The sequence below is a fragment of the Ambystoma mexicanum genome, chromosome 4q, assembly GCF_040938575.1.
Source record: "Ambystoma mexicanum isolate Mex_15411 chromosome 4q, UKY_AmexF1_1, whole genome shotgun sequence".
NCBI lineage: Eukaryota > Metazoa > Chordata > Amphibia > Caudata > Ambystomatidae > Ambystoma > Ambystoma mexicanum.
Window position 1 is genome coordinate 445292328 of NC_090928.1, and position 19511 is coordinate 445311838.

Consider the following 19511-nt stretch of genomic DNA (forward strand, 5'->3'; position numbering starts at 1 on the left):
TGTATTGGGTAGGATGGGGCGGTGTGCAAAGTGACGTGTTAGACCTGAAATAAAGGCAGCACACTCTTTCATGTTAGTTATGTAATATGGCTGTTTATAATATTCTGTGTCCCAGAAAATCGAAGTTAGTCTACAGGATTAATCCATACTACACATAAAACCATTGGAATGTTTTCCCTTTCCAAAACAATAGCTTTACAAATACAAATGAACATAATCCTGTGATTATTTTCTTTGTTAAAATGTTAATCATATAAAAAGTAGCACATAAACACACCATTGTGGAATCTAAAATAGACAGAACATGTGGATTACCTCATCTACCCTTTCATCATGTAATTGTACAATAGGAGAAGATACTGGTGAAGTCATGTAGGTTCCAGGATAAACATCTTGATATAAGTCTGGTGCATTGCCATTCAGATCAGGTATATTGTGAGTGAACAAAGTATTACTCTGAAGTAGAAACAAAAAACAATTTCACATGTATCACAATACTCTAAAGTTCTACTTGTCTTAGCTGTAGTTCCTCATTCTAATAGTTGCTCAACAATGATTAAATTGCCATTATTGGGCATGGGGGACAGAAAAATAATTCTGGTTTCAAACAACAAGACTCCAGCATCAGATTGTGACAGCCATTTTAGCTTAAATACTATCGTAAGGAGATTTATACAATAACATGGTTGCTCAATTACTTGCTAGTAAGTATCATTAATCTAAGTGTAATTCTTCTTTATTACATTCCTTGCACATTGTGGCCTCCCAAGAAAGGCATTCACCACTGTCCTTTTCCAGAATGATGCTCTGACAATATTGTAGTGAACTACACAAATGACAAAGGTGTTAGGGAAGCTAGAAACTAAGATTGTTGAGCTGGGTTTTGGATTAATATATATTACTGGTTATTTGGCCGTTACCCCTTGTTTGTCTTCCTTGTCACAGTCCTTACACATCATATAAACTCAGCCTATGACTCAGCCATACTTTGAGGGATCGGAAATGTGAGGCAGCCCACATTGTGAAGTTTTCTCAATAAATGCCATTTTATTATAATAAAAGATTGGACGAACGCCTCACTATGCCTACCCTGATGAGGATATCTGTCCCTCACAATTATCTATATAACAAATGAATAAGGAAATACATGGCAGTTCAAAGCAAAAATGAGTGAATTCACAATGCAATCACAGTCATAGTTTCTTTGTATAACCTGGGTGAGCTCCCCTTCCCCAGAGTTAAACGTGACGCTGCTTCAAAGTTCAAAAAAAGAATACAGGAAATCCTGATTTACAACAAAGTTCCAATACAGTTTGATGCAACTTCAATTTGTCAACAGAAAGTTCCAACACAAAAGATATAAGGCTCTTCCTCTTTCGTGAACAGGTTCGCAGTTCATCAATAGCAACCATAATTGTCTTGGTCAGGATGATTTTTGCCACACTGATAATTTCCAAAGAAGTATAGCTTTTTTGTAGCAGCTCTACATGTTCCTCCTTTAGCACCACAAACAACATACATTGCCTCTGTCAGAACCACCTGTTAGCACTTCTTCAACTTCCACCTGGTCTACTTCCATGCCAGGCCTGCAACATCAGTTCACACCTGGTTTCTTCCCATGCCAAGCTTATTTCTTCAAAGGTTTGCCATCCTTGTACACGCCTGAACAGAGTTTCACAACAAGTGCTTTTGTGGTTAAGATCAACTGGCAAGAGGTTCACAACAGTTTCATAGTATTCACCAAATTTCAGCTTCAAAACATTCCACCACTTTTCAGGGAAACAAGATTCACATTGATGCTCTTTAATACTCTTCTGTAATGATGCTCCTCTGCCTCTGCATATCTTTTCCCAGAAGGGCAGCCTTTCTACTACTCTTGTATCCCCACCACACAAGTAACCAATGACTGACAGGGTATCTTCCTGATTCTCCCTTGCTTCTGGCAATGTGTGTTTGTCCCAGCATGTACCATAGACTCTGCAAAACATGGGCAACAAGTTTCAGAATTATAAACCCTTCATTAGTCCCCTTCCTTCGTTGGCAATATTGGCTAGATTGTATTTGCCTTGGTCTTGTCTCGGGCAATGCTTGTAGGTATTAACTCCCTTCAAAGTTACCTCCTCGGTTTGCTAGGCTCTCCACAAACTCCCACTTTTGAAATTACAGTCATTTGGCTATGTTATGATAAACATCTGCTGCTTTTCCCTAGTTCGGTATTCAAAATCAACTAAGGAATCACTTTTACTCACAAACGAGTGCTGCTTTGGCTGCTTTGTAAGCGTTTGGTATTCAAAATAAATATGGGAATTACTTTTACTGCTACGCGAGCATTGCTCTCTCGCTGAATGCCTGCTTCTGACACAAGAGCGGGGATGGAGCACTCCAGGGTCACTATAAGCTTTTGAATTCCCTGGGAAAGTCGTGCACCCCCATTCCCTTCGCCGCTCACCGGACCTCTGCTGCAGAAGCTCCTCATGACTCGCAAACTGGTCCCATTAGCCCGCCTTTGCTCAGGCCACCTTCTATTGGAGTTTAAGGCCTTCAAGTGCATGCCAGCCCCCTGAGACAGCCTCCTGCACACTTCCCGCTGTGCAGCCTCTGCAGAACATGTCAAAAGGGGGTAAGCTTCCCTGCGGCACGCTTCCCGCTGCACAACCTCGGCACTTCAGATCTCTGGAGACACAGACATTCTTTGGGCTGGCAGCTGATATCTGCCAAACAGAGGTCCCGGCATCTTCTCTGTTATCCAGCTTCTGCCTGGTCTGCCAGCATGAACCACGCTGCTTCTGATTCTTGCTTCCTCTGCTCCTCAGCAACAACCACAGGGCTCTCATTGTATGCACCTGAGGGTGCCTTTTAAGCCTCTGTGTCTCCCTCAGGTGTGGGTCATCTGCATTAATGACCTGACTACTCCTGCAACATTGTACCTTTTCAGCGCTCCTCTTCATCCCAGTACTTAGGGAATTTTGGGAAATGAAGTCCTTATTGGCAAAGTTAGATCATAAGGGTTACTTGTCATCCCTGATTGAAAAGGGAAAGGCAATTCTTTTAAGTTGTTGTTATTTACATATTTCCTTTCACTGTGCCCTTGGATGTGAAGGAGGTCTTTAGTTGTACAGGTCTCACAAATTCTATAAGGGGTTTGATTTATCCCAATGGCTAGAACTTTCTGATTGAGGAACAGCGAGATGGTTATTACAACAAGCCATTACATATTTTGGCATTGTGGAGATATCCTCCCTAAAGGAAGACACATATTTTGTCTCATCCCACAGATTCCTCTCATCCCCCTTGGCCTTTTCTCTTCTCAGGTGATCCTCACGCAGAACAACGCCCCCAAGGTCAGGATCACAAAGTGTCTGCCTTTCCTTGGCCACCTGCGAGGAGACTTTAGGCAGGGAATTAGTGAGGAGTCCATAGGATTCATCACAATACCCTGTTTGGGTGATCCAGACCTGAGCAGGAATTCCATTGCCTGGCGCAAGCAATTCAGTAGAAATTGCAAGATGAATCCACCAACTGAAAGTCCCTAATGAAAGGTTTATCCCTTTTCTGTGATAGTAAAACAGTGGCACGTAAGGATGTAGGCTTACGACTTGAGCCATATGTTCCAGGTAAAGGCAAACTGCTTTTTATGTCCCGAAAATGTAGCAACATGCCATCTTCCGATGGTGGACTGTCATTAAATTATTTTGGATCCACTCCCTGCTCTATTAAGAGCTCCATAGATAATAATTAAACAAACAATACGTCAAGCAGGTGTTAAAATTGAGTACTGTGACGGTTATTCAACATCAAAGTTAAATTCCATGGTGGAACTGCAGAGTGAATGATTGGCTTGGCAAGCAGCAGTGTGTAATAGTTTGCCTGCTAAAGATTCAACCTGGAAAAAACAAGCCCTTACATCCCAAAACTCATTGATAATGGAATGCTGACCTGGAAGAGGAGAACCTGGCAAATTTAATAAAGGCCTTGCAATCACACAGGAACTGAAGGATGACTCAATATGAACACATCTCTCCTTGAGAACCCCAGATAGAACAATGCTGCCAGACAAAAGCAGAGACTGATTTTTTTCGCTGGCTTCCAAGACGACTGTATGTCCTTGATAACCTACTTAGAGCAACTCTTCCCTTTGAGTTCTATCCTTTCACTCTCCAAGCCAAAATGCACGACTGTTACTGGGCTTATGTTGAAAAGGGGAGCTCTGGGGTAACCTCCAGGGGACTCCTATTGGTGATTCCTTAAGAAATGGAAAGCCGCCACAGTTACTTCTATTTCCACGATTCAACCTCGGGGATCTTAGATAACGTGTGACTAGGTGTCTTGGCTCCAATTAGTGGCCATCTGGTGGACTTTATTTCTTGGCGATGCGAAAAGATTAGACCTTAAGTGTAATGGTCTTTCTTTAGAAGCTAGTGAGTTTTTAAAACAGAGCTCTGAACTTTTGGTTAGTTTAGATTTTCATCTATGCTAAAGACCATGGATTCAGCCCAGCTGGAATTTAAAGATTTGTTATTAAGGACATTTTCTCTTGGAATGCACCCAGGTGGGTGGTAGCATCACATTAACTCAGAGGCCTTGTCCAGATAGTTCTTTGTTATGGAACTTTAAATGAGCTTCTTTGATGGCATTTAATTTTAGAGGTCTGTTTCCCCATAACCTAGATGATCCATGGGGCATTAAAGCCACGACTCTCACAATAATACTGAGTTGAACAGGAGTTCAGCTTGTTATCAGATTCCATGGAAAAATTAGCATGGGGAAGACCACATTAGAAAACCAACGATTTCCTACACATCAAAAGCTTGTTTACTCGTGTTATATTGATGCTGCACAAGCCATTCTTTATCAGTATTTTACAGCGATTTCTATCCTTTCTGTTCAACATATGCTGAATAAAAGTCACATTGCAATTTAAACAGTCATTTTTCCATGTCTTCATAATTAAATACATAGGTGCTTGATATGTCATGACCTTAAAAAGTAACAACAGAGTTTGCTTTACTCGTGCAGACACATTTGCGGTATCCTTCAATCTTGCAAACTAAGTTTTCTTCTGTACTTAACAGCATTTCTCACAACGGGAGTTTAAAGTTCCAATACACAAGTATTTTTCTTTATGTGTAGCAGGAAGGAGAATTGGTTTTATTTAGAAAGAGTTTTCCTAGCATTTTTGCCTTACATTTCAGGAATGTTCCTGTTCTGTGGCAAAGTCTGCCTCATGGATCACGGCTATCATTCAAGTGAGCAGGTAACTAACTACCTGCATCCTACAGGTGGACCATTTTTTCATGGAAGCTGATGAAAATCACTAGTGATACCTAAAGTGAGGCATTGTTCCAGTGCCGAGTGACCTTAGATTCAGGGAGCCTTCACCAGTTCTATCAGTGACAGTGTCTCCCACTCTCCCAGGATGTTCTACAGGCTAGGACCATGTCTCCCGAGAATAGTGCCAGCAAGGTTTGAGACCACTCTACACACTAGTAGGGGAGTGGCACCAGCTTCTCCTAAAGCACACGTCCTCTCTGTCAGTGGCTTTTCAGGGCTATCCTGACATTGCAAGTTGCCAGTTGCAGGAGGGCATTCATTCAGCTCATGACTGGCTGACCTATATAACTGCATAACACTCCCGTGACCTGGTTCACCGCACCCACCTGCAAGAACAGGCATGGCTACACTGCCACCAATCTCTCTAAAGAAGCCACCACAGGTGGTTGCTGGATACATTATGTCATAAAACACTTTTTACCGTGAACCAAAAAAACAATTACAAGCCTCCTTTCTGTCACAGGTCCCTGTTGGTAAACACTGAGCACCAAGGCATGCTTAGCGATCAACTGAGGTGGGCTTGGTTATATAAATAAATGTAATCCTGTGATTGTTTTCTCTCTTACTTCAGATGTTGACCATTTAAAAAGTAGCAGTAAACCAACATCATTTTGGAAAGGAAAGTAAAGGGAAAATATGGATTACCTGATCTTTTCTTTTAGAAGGCATCTGTGCAAAAGGGGTAGCTACCCGTCTCCTCATATTGAAGGCAGGAAAAACATCTTGAATGAACTCTACTGTATCACCATTCACATCGGGTATATTGGCAGTGACCGCAGGATTGCCCTAAAATTGAAACAAAAAACGGCTTCACATGAAATCATAATACTATTATATATAAACGTATTTGTGTCTTAATTTTCATCCTCAACTCTAAAACGGTGAAAAAATAAATCAATGCCATGTCTTGACAGTGAGGACATAATAATGATTAGGGTTTTTGTGATGCTGTGTACCCCGACTTCGGGTTGTATGAAGGGAGGTTGGGTTAGCAAGAACACGCACTCATGCAGAGCTCAAAGAATATGCGACCAGCCAGATGTCTGTTTCATTCGGTAATCCCCTTCCGGGCATTCCTCTCTTTATTTTGACATCCTATTTCCTTGTCATGTGAGGCGAGCTCCCCCTCGCACACGTGGCTCGGAATGTCTATTAACACCATATTCCTCCCAAGCTAAGATCTTTTTTTAAAACAAATGTCTTTCCTCTCATGGGAGTGTTTGTATGCCTTTTCACAAGCTGGACGGTTTCTCTCGTCCTCGGGCTCTTTTGGGATATATGCCATGTAGGACGTATCCTCGTAGTCGGGTCGATGGTTGAGGCTTTTTCCGGAGTCCATACCTGGGCACTCTCCAGGGGCAGGATTCATTGGACACCATCTTCTTTGGGGGTGTCCTGTTTTTGACTAGCACTGTGTCACCAGCTTGGAGTTCTCTGTGCTGTGCTTGATGAGCCTCGCTCTCTTTCTCGTTTCGTTTTTCTTGCCTTTCTTTGATGAGCGGTGTGTCGGGTTCAGGGGCTACCTAGTTTGGGTGTAGCGGTAGTTCAACCTGGACAGGTACCCCAAACATTAATGCAGCGGGTTGACTCTTGTGGAGGTGTGCAGGGCCTGCCTCTGTGACCGGAGAAACCGATACAGGGCAGGTAGCAACGGTTGTTATTGGTCTTTGGCAATCCTTATAATCTTATTCAGTGACCCCCTGAATCTTTCTGTGTCTCTATTTGCTTGCAGCCAACACAGGGTGATCTTTCAGTGTTTAATGTTGAGGCTGGTCAGGAACTGCGGTAGTTCGCAGCTGGTAAATGGGGGCCCATTGTCACTCTTAATCTACCGTGGTATGCTATGTATGGGGAATACTTTTTCCAGGGCAGTTATAACTGATGGTGCGTCAGTGGACCTGACATGCTCGACTTCTGGGTATCTGCTGAACTTGTCAATTAGGTCAAACAGGTATCCTTCTCTGGCAATAGTACAGAAGTCTTGACTAACTGATTCCCATCTCGGGTTGTTCCTGGGTGCAATTGCGATGGATTCGGGCACCATTTGACTCTTTGAGGACTTGCACCCTGCCCATGTCTCCACCAATTCAGTTACCCTGTTCTGTATCTTTGACATCCACATTCTGGACTTGATATATGCCTGGGATTTTACGATGCTTTGGTGTCCTTTTTTTATGCTAGAAGCAGGGCCATTTCCTTTAGTGCCTCTGACAGAGCAATTTGTTATCTCTTCAGTATGACTCCCTCTTCGGACACTGTGAGCTCATGTCTGATTCCGAAGCAGGCTTGTAGCTTCTACTGTGCTGTCACAGTGTGATGTACCTCTGCTGATAGGAGGTTTTTCCAGTCAACTGACTGAATGGTGCATTTCGTCCATTGTAGGCAGGCATCCGTCCTAGTTTCTCCCACTATTTCCTATAGCGTCACTGCCTTCGACCGGATGCAAGCTACCACATGACATACATGTCTTTGTGTTTCTATGGCGTGTTCTTTCTCTTGGATGGTGGCTGGTCGTGGGTGACGGGATAGATAGTTTGCGGGGTTGTCCGCATTAGCCCAGTACAACACTTCGATGTTAAATGGTTTCAGCTGCAGCATCCATTTTTCTAGGCGTGCTAGGGGGGCAGGTCAGAGCCTTTAAAGATTGGTACCAGGGGCTTATGATCTGTGAATATCTTCGCTGGTTGGCCCAGGAGGTAGACTTGAAAGTAGTGACACCCCCACAGTATGGCTAAAGCCTCCTTTTCTATGTGGGTGTAATTCTGCTCCGCTTTGGTGAGTGCCTAACTGGCAAAAGCAACCGGGTATACAGTGCCACCCTGGTCAATTTGAGTCAACACCGCCCCAAGTCCTATCGGACTAGCGTCCACCAGCAGTTCTGTGGCGCGGTTTGTGTCAAAGAATGCCATCCTGGTAGTGCTTGATAGGGAGCCCTTGATTTGCTGAAAAGCCTGCTGGTGGTGTTTGGACCATTCCCACAGTGCATCTTTCTGGGTCAGCCTTCTTGGAGGTGCTGCGATGATGGCTAAGTCTGGGATGAATCTGGCACAGTATGTAGCCATTCCTATGAAGCTCCTGACTTCCGATGCTGACGTAGTGGCTTTGGCTTCCTTAATGTCTGACACCATGGAGGGATGGGGTGATACTCCTTCCGCATTGAACACGTACCCAAAAAAGTTCAATTTGCTCTTGCCAAATTCACACTTCTCTGCATGTAAGGTGAGGCTGGACTCTTGTAGTTGTTGTTCTGTACACTACCCGCCAGGCAATTCAGCACTCTCAGTATTTTGTTTTGAACTACTTCTGCATCTGTGTCTCCAACTTTTGTCGTTCTTTCTCGACTTCCTCGCACATGTGGAAGAGGCCCCGGCTGTGCCTCACCGCTCTGGGCACGATTGTTGGGTCAATATGTAATTTGACCATTCTCCCTCGGAAGCGTCCTATTCCTTGGAACACCTTGTTGTGTTTTGCTAAAAGGTTGTCGATGCTGGGCAGGTTAAAGCTGAACGCGAACTGTACTAGCCTCAGTATTTCTGCTGTGCGGCAGCTCAAAAGCATCTTGTTACGCTCACCTGGCTCCCACAGGGGCAACGGTCGGAACTGGATAGCTGCGGCCTCCACCAACGTGAATTGTAGTGCAGAGATGACTGAATGGTCTGGCCTGCTCAATTTCGTCTGCTTGACCCGTAGGAGTATTCTCCTGAAATCGGAGAAAAGGAATTAGCCACCCGTGGATTGAGCGAGGACACCCCCACCGTTTTCCCTCTAATCACCTCTGATATTCCCTTTCACCAGTCTCACCTTATGGTTTTGAATGATGAGCTCTCCATCCTGCGTGGAGTGCAGGGGCACGTAGATAACCAGTTACTTCACTGGTCCGAAGGAATTGGGTGAGTTCCAGACGAATATTGACTCTGAGGTAAGTGGCGAGGAGCCGTAAGTATTTGGTTCTTAAGAGTTCAAAATGTCTGTTATTCACTCTTGTCCGATTCCTTCCTTTGTCTTGCAGCTTGATTCGAGAGGAGGTTGTCCTGTAGCAGCTGACTGCGTTTAGGTAAGAGTCTGTGTTACCCAACATTGTCCGGTAAAAAATGCCAGTGCTTAACCTGTCGCTTTCTCTCTCCTTACAGGTGCAGCGTAAGACGATGTGGCGTGTAGAAGAATAATATCTCCGGCGGTAACTCGATAAGTCTATAGTGATAATAGAAATTGTCTTTGTTGGTTTTCTCGGCTCACCTTATTGTCTTTCTTCGTCCCCTTAGGTGCCGGGAGTTCGGCGATGAATGATGGAGCAGCGCTGGGTCGAGGAGGTGCTGTGAAGACTGGTAATTATAGCGAGGCGGCGGCGCAGTTGGCGGTGCGACGCGCACAAAATAAAGTCTTTCTCCTTGTTCAGATGCGCGAAGGATCCAGGATCAGATGAAGAATGAAGGTAATGTTCTTGCTCTAACCCTTTCTTCTTATTTCCCTTCTTTCTAGGAGCTCCGGATTCGAGGCAGGCATGGCAGAAGACTGGATGCTGGACTGACAGGCACGGTGAGCGTTACGCTGCAGGATGCAGAATAACGCAAAGCGTGTGCTGCTCATCGGGGGTGGTTTAAATAGCCTCCAAAGTAGTCCCAGGTAAGAAGTTCCCCAAGACCACACCCAAGTAAAAAATAGTCCCTGAAACAAAGTAGTTCCTTCCAGGCCTCACGTTGGCTTGGATTCTTTGCAGCATGGTCTGCATGAGGTAAGCTTCTTCATATGAGCCTGGCGCCTAAGGCGCCAAGACTAATCCCATATATGGCCCTGGCGCCTATGGCGCCAGGACTGAACCCAGATAGCCCCTACCCGGGGTGGCTGGGTTTTCAATAGGTGTCTGGATGCCTGCTCCCTGGACTGATGGACTTGGTCTGGATGTCCGGGGGTAGGCATCATGACACATCTCCAAGCCTGCATTTACCACATAAATCCTGGCCCGACATGTTGTTCCATTGTGCGATAGGTTAGAACGGAAGGATCCAGCTACTGGTAGTGGCTTTTTGCACGCTTATGCAAATAGTTGCACTTGTTTGTCTTTGAGTTGGGGCTTCGGTTCAATTTCCTTGAATTTTAGGAGGGGCATGACAGTCACAGTTCCTCTGGTGTCTATGACAACTTTGGTGGGGGTCCCGTCGGCTAGTATGATGCAGGAGGGTCATCTGGACTTCTTTCCTTTGCGATTGTTCTTCTTTCGCTTGATGGCGGATATCATGTGGACCTGTTCACTGTTCTTTTTTTTGTAGACTGCAGCGTCTTTCAGGGGATAACTCTTCCTCTGAGGTGTCATCTGTGTTGCTGCTGCTGGGTGATCTTCGTGTGGCAGCGATGGCCATGGCCTTGCCCTTTCCTTTCCGCCCGGGATTCAATGTCTTCGGCTTTTCTGTTCCTTTTGGAAGGGGTGGGTTGAGGCGAACTGCTGCGAAATGTCTACTCCGGCTGAACAACGCTTTGCAAAACCTTCCATCTTTAGTGATCCTTCAATCGTGCAGATGTTACAGAATGTACCGGGTGCTTTCCTCTCCCTCTGTCCTGTGGCTGCGGGAATATGACACGGTCACTACCGCAGTACATCGCCCTTCGGTATTGCACCTTATCGAGACACGGATACAGACACCGCTGGACCCGCATTGCACGAAAAGCTACTCACACTAAACAGTTGCAGACTCAACATCAGATCCTGTTACGATTCTACTGTAATATCCAGAACAGACAAGACATCACGATTCTCTGCAAGCATTAAAAGGACGGTATATGAACCAGGCGTCCTTTCCTGCATTTGCCACCAGTCTCCACCACATTCTGTAGAAGATTGAGGGAAGCTGATAGAAACTCACACCCAGCCAGGCTACCAGCTGCAGCAAGCCGCCTCCCATGACAGGGTTTTATTCCCCACAGGGTTTCCCTGGGAGTCTCTCATCCTTCAGGCGTTTTGGGAACTGCAAGGGGATCAGAGACTTCTAGGTAACCCTGTCATTCTCATCGCAATTGCGAATTCTCCTGACCAGGTTAGTGAAATATGTTCTTCTGGTGGATGATTGTGGATCATATGTTATTGCAAACCTATTAATCTAACATCGCCCAGACGTGGTGTTGGTGGGTCATCTCCCTTCTGGTCTTCCTGTGACTGCTGCAATCTCTTCATCTTTCTGGATGTTATCGAGTGAAACTCATTGCATAGCAGCTTCCATGATTGCCACGTGGTTGCCTCTACATTCTTGCAGTCTGCCCATGGCTAGGATGCAGTCTAAAGGGATGATCTTTTCTGATAGCAGGGCTCTGCGTAGTTTGTCTGATGAAATTCCATTGATAATCTGCTGGTGGACGGCAAATTCTTTGTCTGGGTATTCGCAAGCTCGCGCAATTTCCCTGAGTCGTGCGTGGAAGTCATCAATGTTTTCCTTTGTCCTTTGCCTGGACATGCAGAATTGAAACTGTTCATAATCAGGGTTTAACTCAGATTTGAATGTGTTATTCAATGCTGACTTTGCTGCATCGTAGTTGTCTGTCGTCCCTCTATTTGGCAAGGTGTTCAATAGCCTTAACGTAAGAGCGCCGATGTTTAGCAGTAGTACGGTGTGCTGTTTCTTTCCCTCTGTTATTTCTCTGGCTTGCATGTTGAGCTTCAATTGCGGGAGCCATATTTCCCACGTTAGGGCCACTCTGGTGGCATACGGGTCAAAAGGCCTCATGAAAATTACATGCGTGGCATCTGGGCCTGAGCCCTCTACTCTCATTGAGTTGCCGTGGGTCCTCTGCTGGTGCTGTCTTCCCTTGTTGGGCTGCTTTGGGGGCTTGCCATGGGGACAAAATTTGTCTATGTGAGAGTCTTACCGATTTGCTTGCTGTTTTTTTTCCCCTCCCTCATCAGGAAAATATGCACCCCTCCCCCACGCTCTCACCTTGTTAGGGGCTGCGTATCTGGGACTGTTCTGTTGTTCTGTGCTTCGCACTACCACTTGCACTGCTCGGTGCAGCCTTGCGCCCTTGGCAGTGTACTCTCGCTGTTCAGCCTGTGAAGAGCTGGCAGCGGGAGCGCCACAGAGCAGGGCGAAACGCACCTGGATCCTCGTCGGTCCTCATCGCCAGTGTGATGCTGTGTACCTTGGCAACCGGTTGATTGCAGGGAGGTCGGGAGAGCGGGAACGCACACTCATGCAGAGCTCAAAGAACATGGAACCAGCAGGAGTCTGTTTCAATCGGTAACCCCCTCCTGGGCATTCCTCTCTTTATTTCTACATCCTGTTCCCTTGTCACGTGAAGTTGGCTCGGGATGTCTGTTAACACCACAATTATCGAGAGCAGAAGCCGCAATCACATTGTGTTAGGAATCATCAGTTCCTTTTACTTTGGTCAAGCATGAGCTTCTATTATATGCAATAATACACGTTATCACTACTAGTTCTTTTGGGTTTTAATTGGTGAAAGCCTGAACGTCCACATGTGAATGTCCTTTCAAAGTTGGTTGTGCAGATACATCAAAACAAAATAGGTCTGTAACTCTATGAGGCACATTAGACCTGTTCAGCAGATTATGACAACCAGTATGCAATAGGCGTTCTTTCTTTTGCTACAAACACAGCTGCTTTCAATATGAAAAGATAAACTCTCAAGCGTGAAAAATCGGGATGGATGGAACATAGAGAAAAGCACACACAACACGCAGTAACTAAAAGACACTTCAGGTATGTCGTTTTTTGGACTGTGGCATTGTTCAGCCACTCTCCATAGTCACTGCTGCTGTTTTTTTAGCACTCTGTCTTGGCTGCATAACAGCAGTCCGACACATCTTACAGCTTTGACACCTTTGGTCATCTTGTGTTTTGTATATGTCCTTGTGCCCTTGCGGCCTGTTTCCCGATTTGTGAATACAACGTCACTGCCTCCAAATCTTTATGGTCTCTTTTATTCTGACCCCTAAAACTGCTTCACAGAACTTATCCTGAAAGTTCTTATTACTCAGAAGTTGCTTGCCTATGCCTTATAACCATTGGTTACTTTCATGTTTGATGATGTCCATGACAAATATCAGCATTGGAGCACCCACAGTTTGTAACAGATTGTCATACCACTTTGTATGCATAGGAAATCCTCATTAGGCGGTCGGGTTTAACCATGGTGTAGCAAGAGTCTGATTTGAATCATCTGTTAATTTACAGTGGTAAATACCTCTTCCATGACATCAAAGTACTTTGCTCAAGATACAAACTGAGCACACTGCCCTTTCCAGGATCCAGTCCGGGTAAGAGGTATGAGTTCAGAGTACGTCCTAGGATAGGCATGCGTCAGTGGAGAATGCTCTTTATTCCATCTGAGAACTGGTGATGGATGATGCAGGTCACACGACAGCCATCTATCCAGTTGCAGTCCACAACCTTCCTTCATCAGTGCCCTTTGTGGAATGAGCACTGTGAAGTCAACGGCAAACCAGAAGAAGTTAATTATCTGGTTGAGTGGCTCTTCCACTCTCTCTGTCCCAGCACTAACTTCCTTGTTGATGATAGGTGCAAGATCTTCAGCAGTTTCTTCACCAGTGACACTTTTATCATTAGTGATGCTGATCTCTGGCTTTCTTGTGACTTCATCTCAGTGGATATTTTGACCTTGAACTGGCCCAGGTCTTCTATGGGCTGCAAAGCAGGGTAACATCTTTTTGATAGCAGGTCTGAATAAGCAGCGTCTGCCTTCACTGCATTAGCAGGGAGGTTTCCTTCTTCCAAATGCATCATTCAGAATCCCACTAACTCTGGTCCTTGAGCTTCTTCCTTCTCAATCCCTTATGAAGCCGGGCATTCAGCATGCAAGACTTTCTCTAGGCCACTGCCTTTGTCTGATTGGTTCATAGCTTTGTCAAGCTTTAATATGCCTCTGACATCTGTGGCCAACATACGGCCCGCGGTCCCTCCAAGCCATTTTATATGGCCCGAGGCTCAGGAGCACAGACAAAGAATTAGGGATGCATATTTCATCATGGTCTCGGGGCAGCGCTGGCGATTTGGCCGGCCGGCCGCCCCAAACCCTTGAACTGCGCGGGCGAAAAGAAGACAAAAAAAGTGGACCCGGCAGATTTATTTATTCAATGTTTGTAGGGTACTTGTATCCGACAAACATTGCATAAATAAATAAATTAACCGGGTCTCCGCCAAGACCCGGTTAATTTATTTATTTATTTATGAAATGTTCGGCGGATACGTGGACTCGGCAGAATTATTTACCTATGCAATGTTCGTTGGATACCTCTATCCGACAAACATTGCATAAATAAATAAATCTGCCAGGTCCACATATCCGCCAAACATTTCATAAATAAACAAAGCCAATCTATGTTTCCTGCCTTTCGCTGCCGCCTGTCCCGCAACACGGCTCCACTCCAAAAGAAAGTAACATATTCTGAGTCGGAAATGCCTCTAGATGTATCACAAATATCTCCTGACAGGGCTTCGAGGTGTTCACGTCTTAATTTAATAGATTAGGATGATTTAGGACACATTGGGCCGCGTGATTGTGATCAATTCATTCTTCAAGGCAGAGTTCATCTTTACAGTATTTGTCTGACGCGCTTTCAGTCAAAAACATTGTTATTACAATTGCTATCCGTGCATCCAACGAGCATCGCTGCCTGCCAGGCAAAAAAAAGAAACCTCCTTGACTTGTCAGCTGCCTTTGACTTGGTAAATCATGACATTCTCTGCAAACATCTAGCCTCAGCAGCCAAATTCTCTGACAAGGCCAATGCCTGGATTCAGTCCTTCCTGAATAACAGATCCATGAGGATCTTTTCTCCCACAGCCTCAGCCGAACCAGCCCCTATTACATGTGGCGTCCCCCAGGGCTCCTGTGTTTCCCCAACACTACAATGTGTTTACAAAACCCCTCTTTGACATACTGGACCACTTGGGCGTCATCTACACGAATTAAGCAGATGACACTCAAATACTCATCCCACTAGCAGGCGATTACTCCACCGACAACACAGTACTCAACAACATTTATTCCATTATCCAAGAATGGATGGCCAAACACGGCCTCTGCCTCAACGACGACAAGACTGATCTTCTTCTCCTAGGCTCCTAATCCAGACTTAATAAACTCAACAAACTTTATCAGACATTCCCCATTGACGGCAACAACATTTCTGTCTCCAACAGCATCAAAACTCTTGGTATTTACCTTGACTCCTCCCTTAAACTGACAAGACAAATCAACGTTATCTCATCCGCCACCGCTTACCCATGTAAACTCATCAATGCCAGTAGAACTTACCTCTCGACCTCCAACTGCACCACCCTAGCCAGAGCACTAGTACTATCCAAAGTCGACTATTGCAATGCTCTCTACCTGGCACCAGCCAAAAGAACATCAACAAGCTTCAAGTTATCCAAAATAATAATAATAAGAGCTGCTATGAACATACCCAAACACAAGCACATCTCCAATGCCAGACGCGACTATCATTGGCTATCTATACCTCAGAGAATCGAATATGAAACACTCTCTCTCACACACAAATGCTTATCCAACCAAGCACCTAGATACCTCTCAGACAACTTCACGCACCATACACCATCTCGCCAAACCAGATCAGCCCAAACACATTGCTTAAATATCCCTAGATTTAAGCTCCAAAAAGCAGGCGGCGCAAGCTTCCCTGTGCTTGCCGCTAAACTTTGGAACTCACTACCAACCGATTTGAGATCCGAACCATCCTTTCACTGATTCAGACACAGCTCCAAAACTTGGCTACTGGCCAAAGAAGTATAACACACCAATTTATTACCACACAAATGTACATACTGTAGAATCTCCACAATTTCAAACCTGTAAATACGTTATAATCTGTATATTATCAGTAACTGCGTTATAATGTGTATATTATCTGCAATTGTATTATAATGTCTTCACTTCATGTAATATTTACCTACGCTTACCATGCCTGTAATACTTTGACTGCCGTGTAACCATGTCAAGCGCCTGGATGCCCCAGGGCAGGGCGGCGCTATATAAATAATAAACTTAACTAAACTGAAAGCACGTTCTATCTCATCATGGTCTCACCTGGCGCTGCCTCTTCCTTTCTTTTTTTACTGCTGTAGTTCATCAAGAAGTGCACGACCTTGCATTGGAATGCAAGCATCTCGAGTGCCCCCTAATGTATAGTTTCATTGCTGAGCGGTGCAGCCATTAAATGTCAATATGATACATGCATTTTGATTTTGAAATGATCTGTGAAGCAGTGTTTAATTGTCTTAGTTCACCCCGGAGTGCATCCGTTAATGTTCTTACTGTGATGTTTTTTTTAATGTCTGTATGAAGAGCAAAATCAACCTGTTTTGGATCATGTTTGGCAATAGTGAACATTTTTATTGAAATTCTTATTTATTTATTCACAATAAAATGTTTGTTGTGTTAGCTAGGGCATACGTTACAATCAAGGTCTTTCCTTTAACGTGTGACTGATGATTCCAGGCATCCTTCAGTTTACTGTGTTTTTTGTTTTTGTTTAACTGTGAAAATCAATTGCACACCGGAAAAATGTAAAATACATTTTTATTGAAAATGTATTCATTAATTTTCATGACATGAAATGCCATTTGGCATAATTTGTATCTGCAAGTTCGCTGACTATTCCTGAGTGATGGGTGGTACAGTTCTAATTCAGGCCACAATTATTGGTGAAAGAAAGAAAAAGTAAAGCCTGTGGTCTTGTGGCAGAATTTATTTTGCTGCAGTAAAGAGGGCCAGCTCTGAGCAGCTTGGGCGCCCACAGGCCACATTAACTGGTGAAAGAAAGAAAAGGTAAAGTGTGCACTAGGCCTGCTAGGTTGGTTGCACACAGAGCCCCTGGTCTTTTGGCAGAATGTATTTTGCTGCAGTCAAGAGGGCCAGCTCTGAGCAGCTCGAGCACCCATGGGCCACATTTATTGGTGAAAGAAAGAAAAGGTAAAGCTCAGGCAGCATCACTCATGCTTTGTACAGGACAATGCTGGCCTAAATTGGGAACAGCCAGCATAGGCATGTTGCTACAGAGGCATATTTTGGGCACAACCAGCATGAGAATGTGTTACATCAGTGACAGTGCTGTCTTACACTGTGGACAGATTGATCATTAACATGTGCTGTGTTGTAAAATGTTCTTGTCTGCTGTTGGTGAAATGGAATTTTCATGTTCCCCTTTAGGACTGAATGTAAATTTATGGCTTTTTGGTCACTTTTTCTGCTGTAAAATTCACCATTTCAACCCCATATTTGCAAAACCATTCTTGGGGGGAACCCCCCCCCCCAAACCCTCCCTAGATCCTTATAGCTCCCTCGCTACACTCGGTGGCCCCCACTATTTCAGAAAAATATGAACACATACACAATGAAAGAAATCACAAGCAACTAACCTTTGATCACTGCCCCTGACACCAAAAGTTATCTTTGGGATTGCATGGCTATCACTGCTTGTGATGCTATTGTGGCAAAGGTCACACACTACTGCTTTTTAATATATTGCTTTGGGTGAGGTTGTTGACTTTTGGCCCGCCGGCCCACTGGGTGACAAAATGTTAATGCTTCGGCCTCACATTAAAAAAGGTTGTACAAGCCTGATCTAGAATCACTGTGTTCAACACCTCATCATCATCAGATTTATGTTCTGTGTCGCTGTTTCCATCACCAGGCGCCTAATTACCGTCCTCGGGCACTCTCATGGAGCAGGGGCCCAGTTGGCAAACTCATATTTCTTCCACAAATTGATGTTCCACCTCTCACTGGAACAGCTTCTGCAGGCTGTGAGGTTAGGCTGCCCCAGGGGACGCATTGGCACTCAGCCGACTCATGTAAATGTATGGACCCATGGGTGACAAAATAGTTCATGATGAATCAGTGATACTAAAGACACACTGACCAGCCAGTTGGATCAGTCACTGTCAACTCTATGATGACCTCTGTGGGCAGACTAATGGTGCCAGTATTAGTGGTATATTTGGGGGAATCAATTATAGCGCACAAGGTATAAACTATTTAAAACCTGTAATGGTGTGGTAGCTTGGTGCTCGCTGTATTTACCACAGGGAATTTAGCAATAACTCAGCAAATCCATCCGCAATATTTATTTTAGGTTGACCCTCATGTCCCATCTAAGCATCCCATCTAAGCATCTTACGGCACGTAGGATGAGCTTTGAGTAATGGATGAATGTGCACTGAAAAGTGTGGGCATGCATCTGCACTTGCATTTCCAAAGGCGAGGGATGCCCACTCCTCCCAATATAGCTGTGCCCAGGGCGTTGAGCACAGCCCACAAGGTTCGGGATGTAACAGTTGTGGTACACACAGTGGTGCCCAACCCTGGTGGTTCCACATATGTGGGGGAGTTTTCTACAGCACTTTAATGAGGTGCTATATTTAATCTCCTATTGTGGCATGAGTCCAAGTCACCATCAGTCACATAACAAAACAGAATAATGCAGTGAATATCATTGTCATTATGCAGCATAGGCTAGGATTATAATAATAAGAACCTTTCCTTTGTTGTAGACATGTGGGGTGAATTTTACACTGCATCAAGCACAAGGGGATTATAAGTGATCATGAGGAATTGTGGCAGTGCCTCTATTATCTTACCCTGTTATATTGACTATAGCTGCCCCTTTTATATTTGAAACAGGAGAATGGTTACAGGTCATGACCACCTGATTTCTCTTTGACATCCCTGTTAGCCCCCTATGAAGTGGCCCAATGTGGATCTCATCACAGGTGCTTCATTTGCTCTCCTGTGCACTGCACATCCGATAGGGCAGGCAATGACTGTCTAAGAGTCGCCCAGTGCACAGGCAACTCTATGGAAGTTAATAATCTTTATCACGAGGTAGGCTGAAAAGCATGAAGCAATCGCTGTGGCAGAACTATATACCATCCCTTAGAACACACATTTCTATTTCAAGCTTTCCATGTGCTTATCTCATCTGCCCTCATCAGGTCCATTGCCTTTAAACGGGCAGTACATGTATCTTTCAAATTGATTATAGGGATCTCTGAAGAAGGCAATCACTGGAATAAAGTAAATAAGATCAACACTTAGAACAAGGGGTAGGATTCTCCAATGCTAGTATTGAATCTTTGTCAGAGGTTGACCCTCAAAATAGGAAATGGGCATAGCTGCATATGAACCTCCGC

The 19511-nt window shown here is 44.7% G+C and overlaps 1 protein-coding gene across 1 annotated transcript in view; it reads right to left on the bottom strand.

The window, feature by feature from the left end:
• LOC138467255 (uncharacterized) overlaps nucleotides 1-19511 on the bottom strand; it is a 1232016-nt gene that overhangs the window by 576880 nt on the left and 635625 nt on the right. Inside the window, exons 26-27 of the mRNA XM_069607273.1 lie at nucleotides 5977-6117; nucleotides 316-456 (exon numbers count right to left, since the gene is read on the bottom strand). Of these exons, the coding sequence (XP_069463374.1) occupies nucleotides 316-456; nucleotides 5977-6117 (282 nt within the window). The remainder of the gene's footprint in view (nucleotides 1-315; nucleotides 457-5976; nucleotides 6118-19511) is intronic.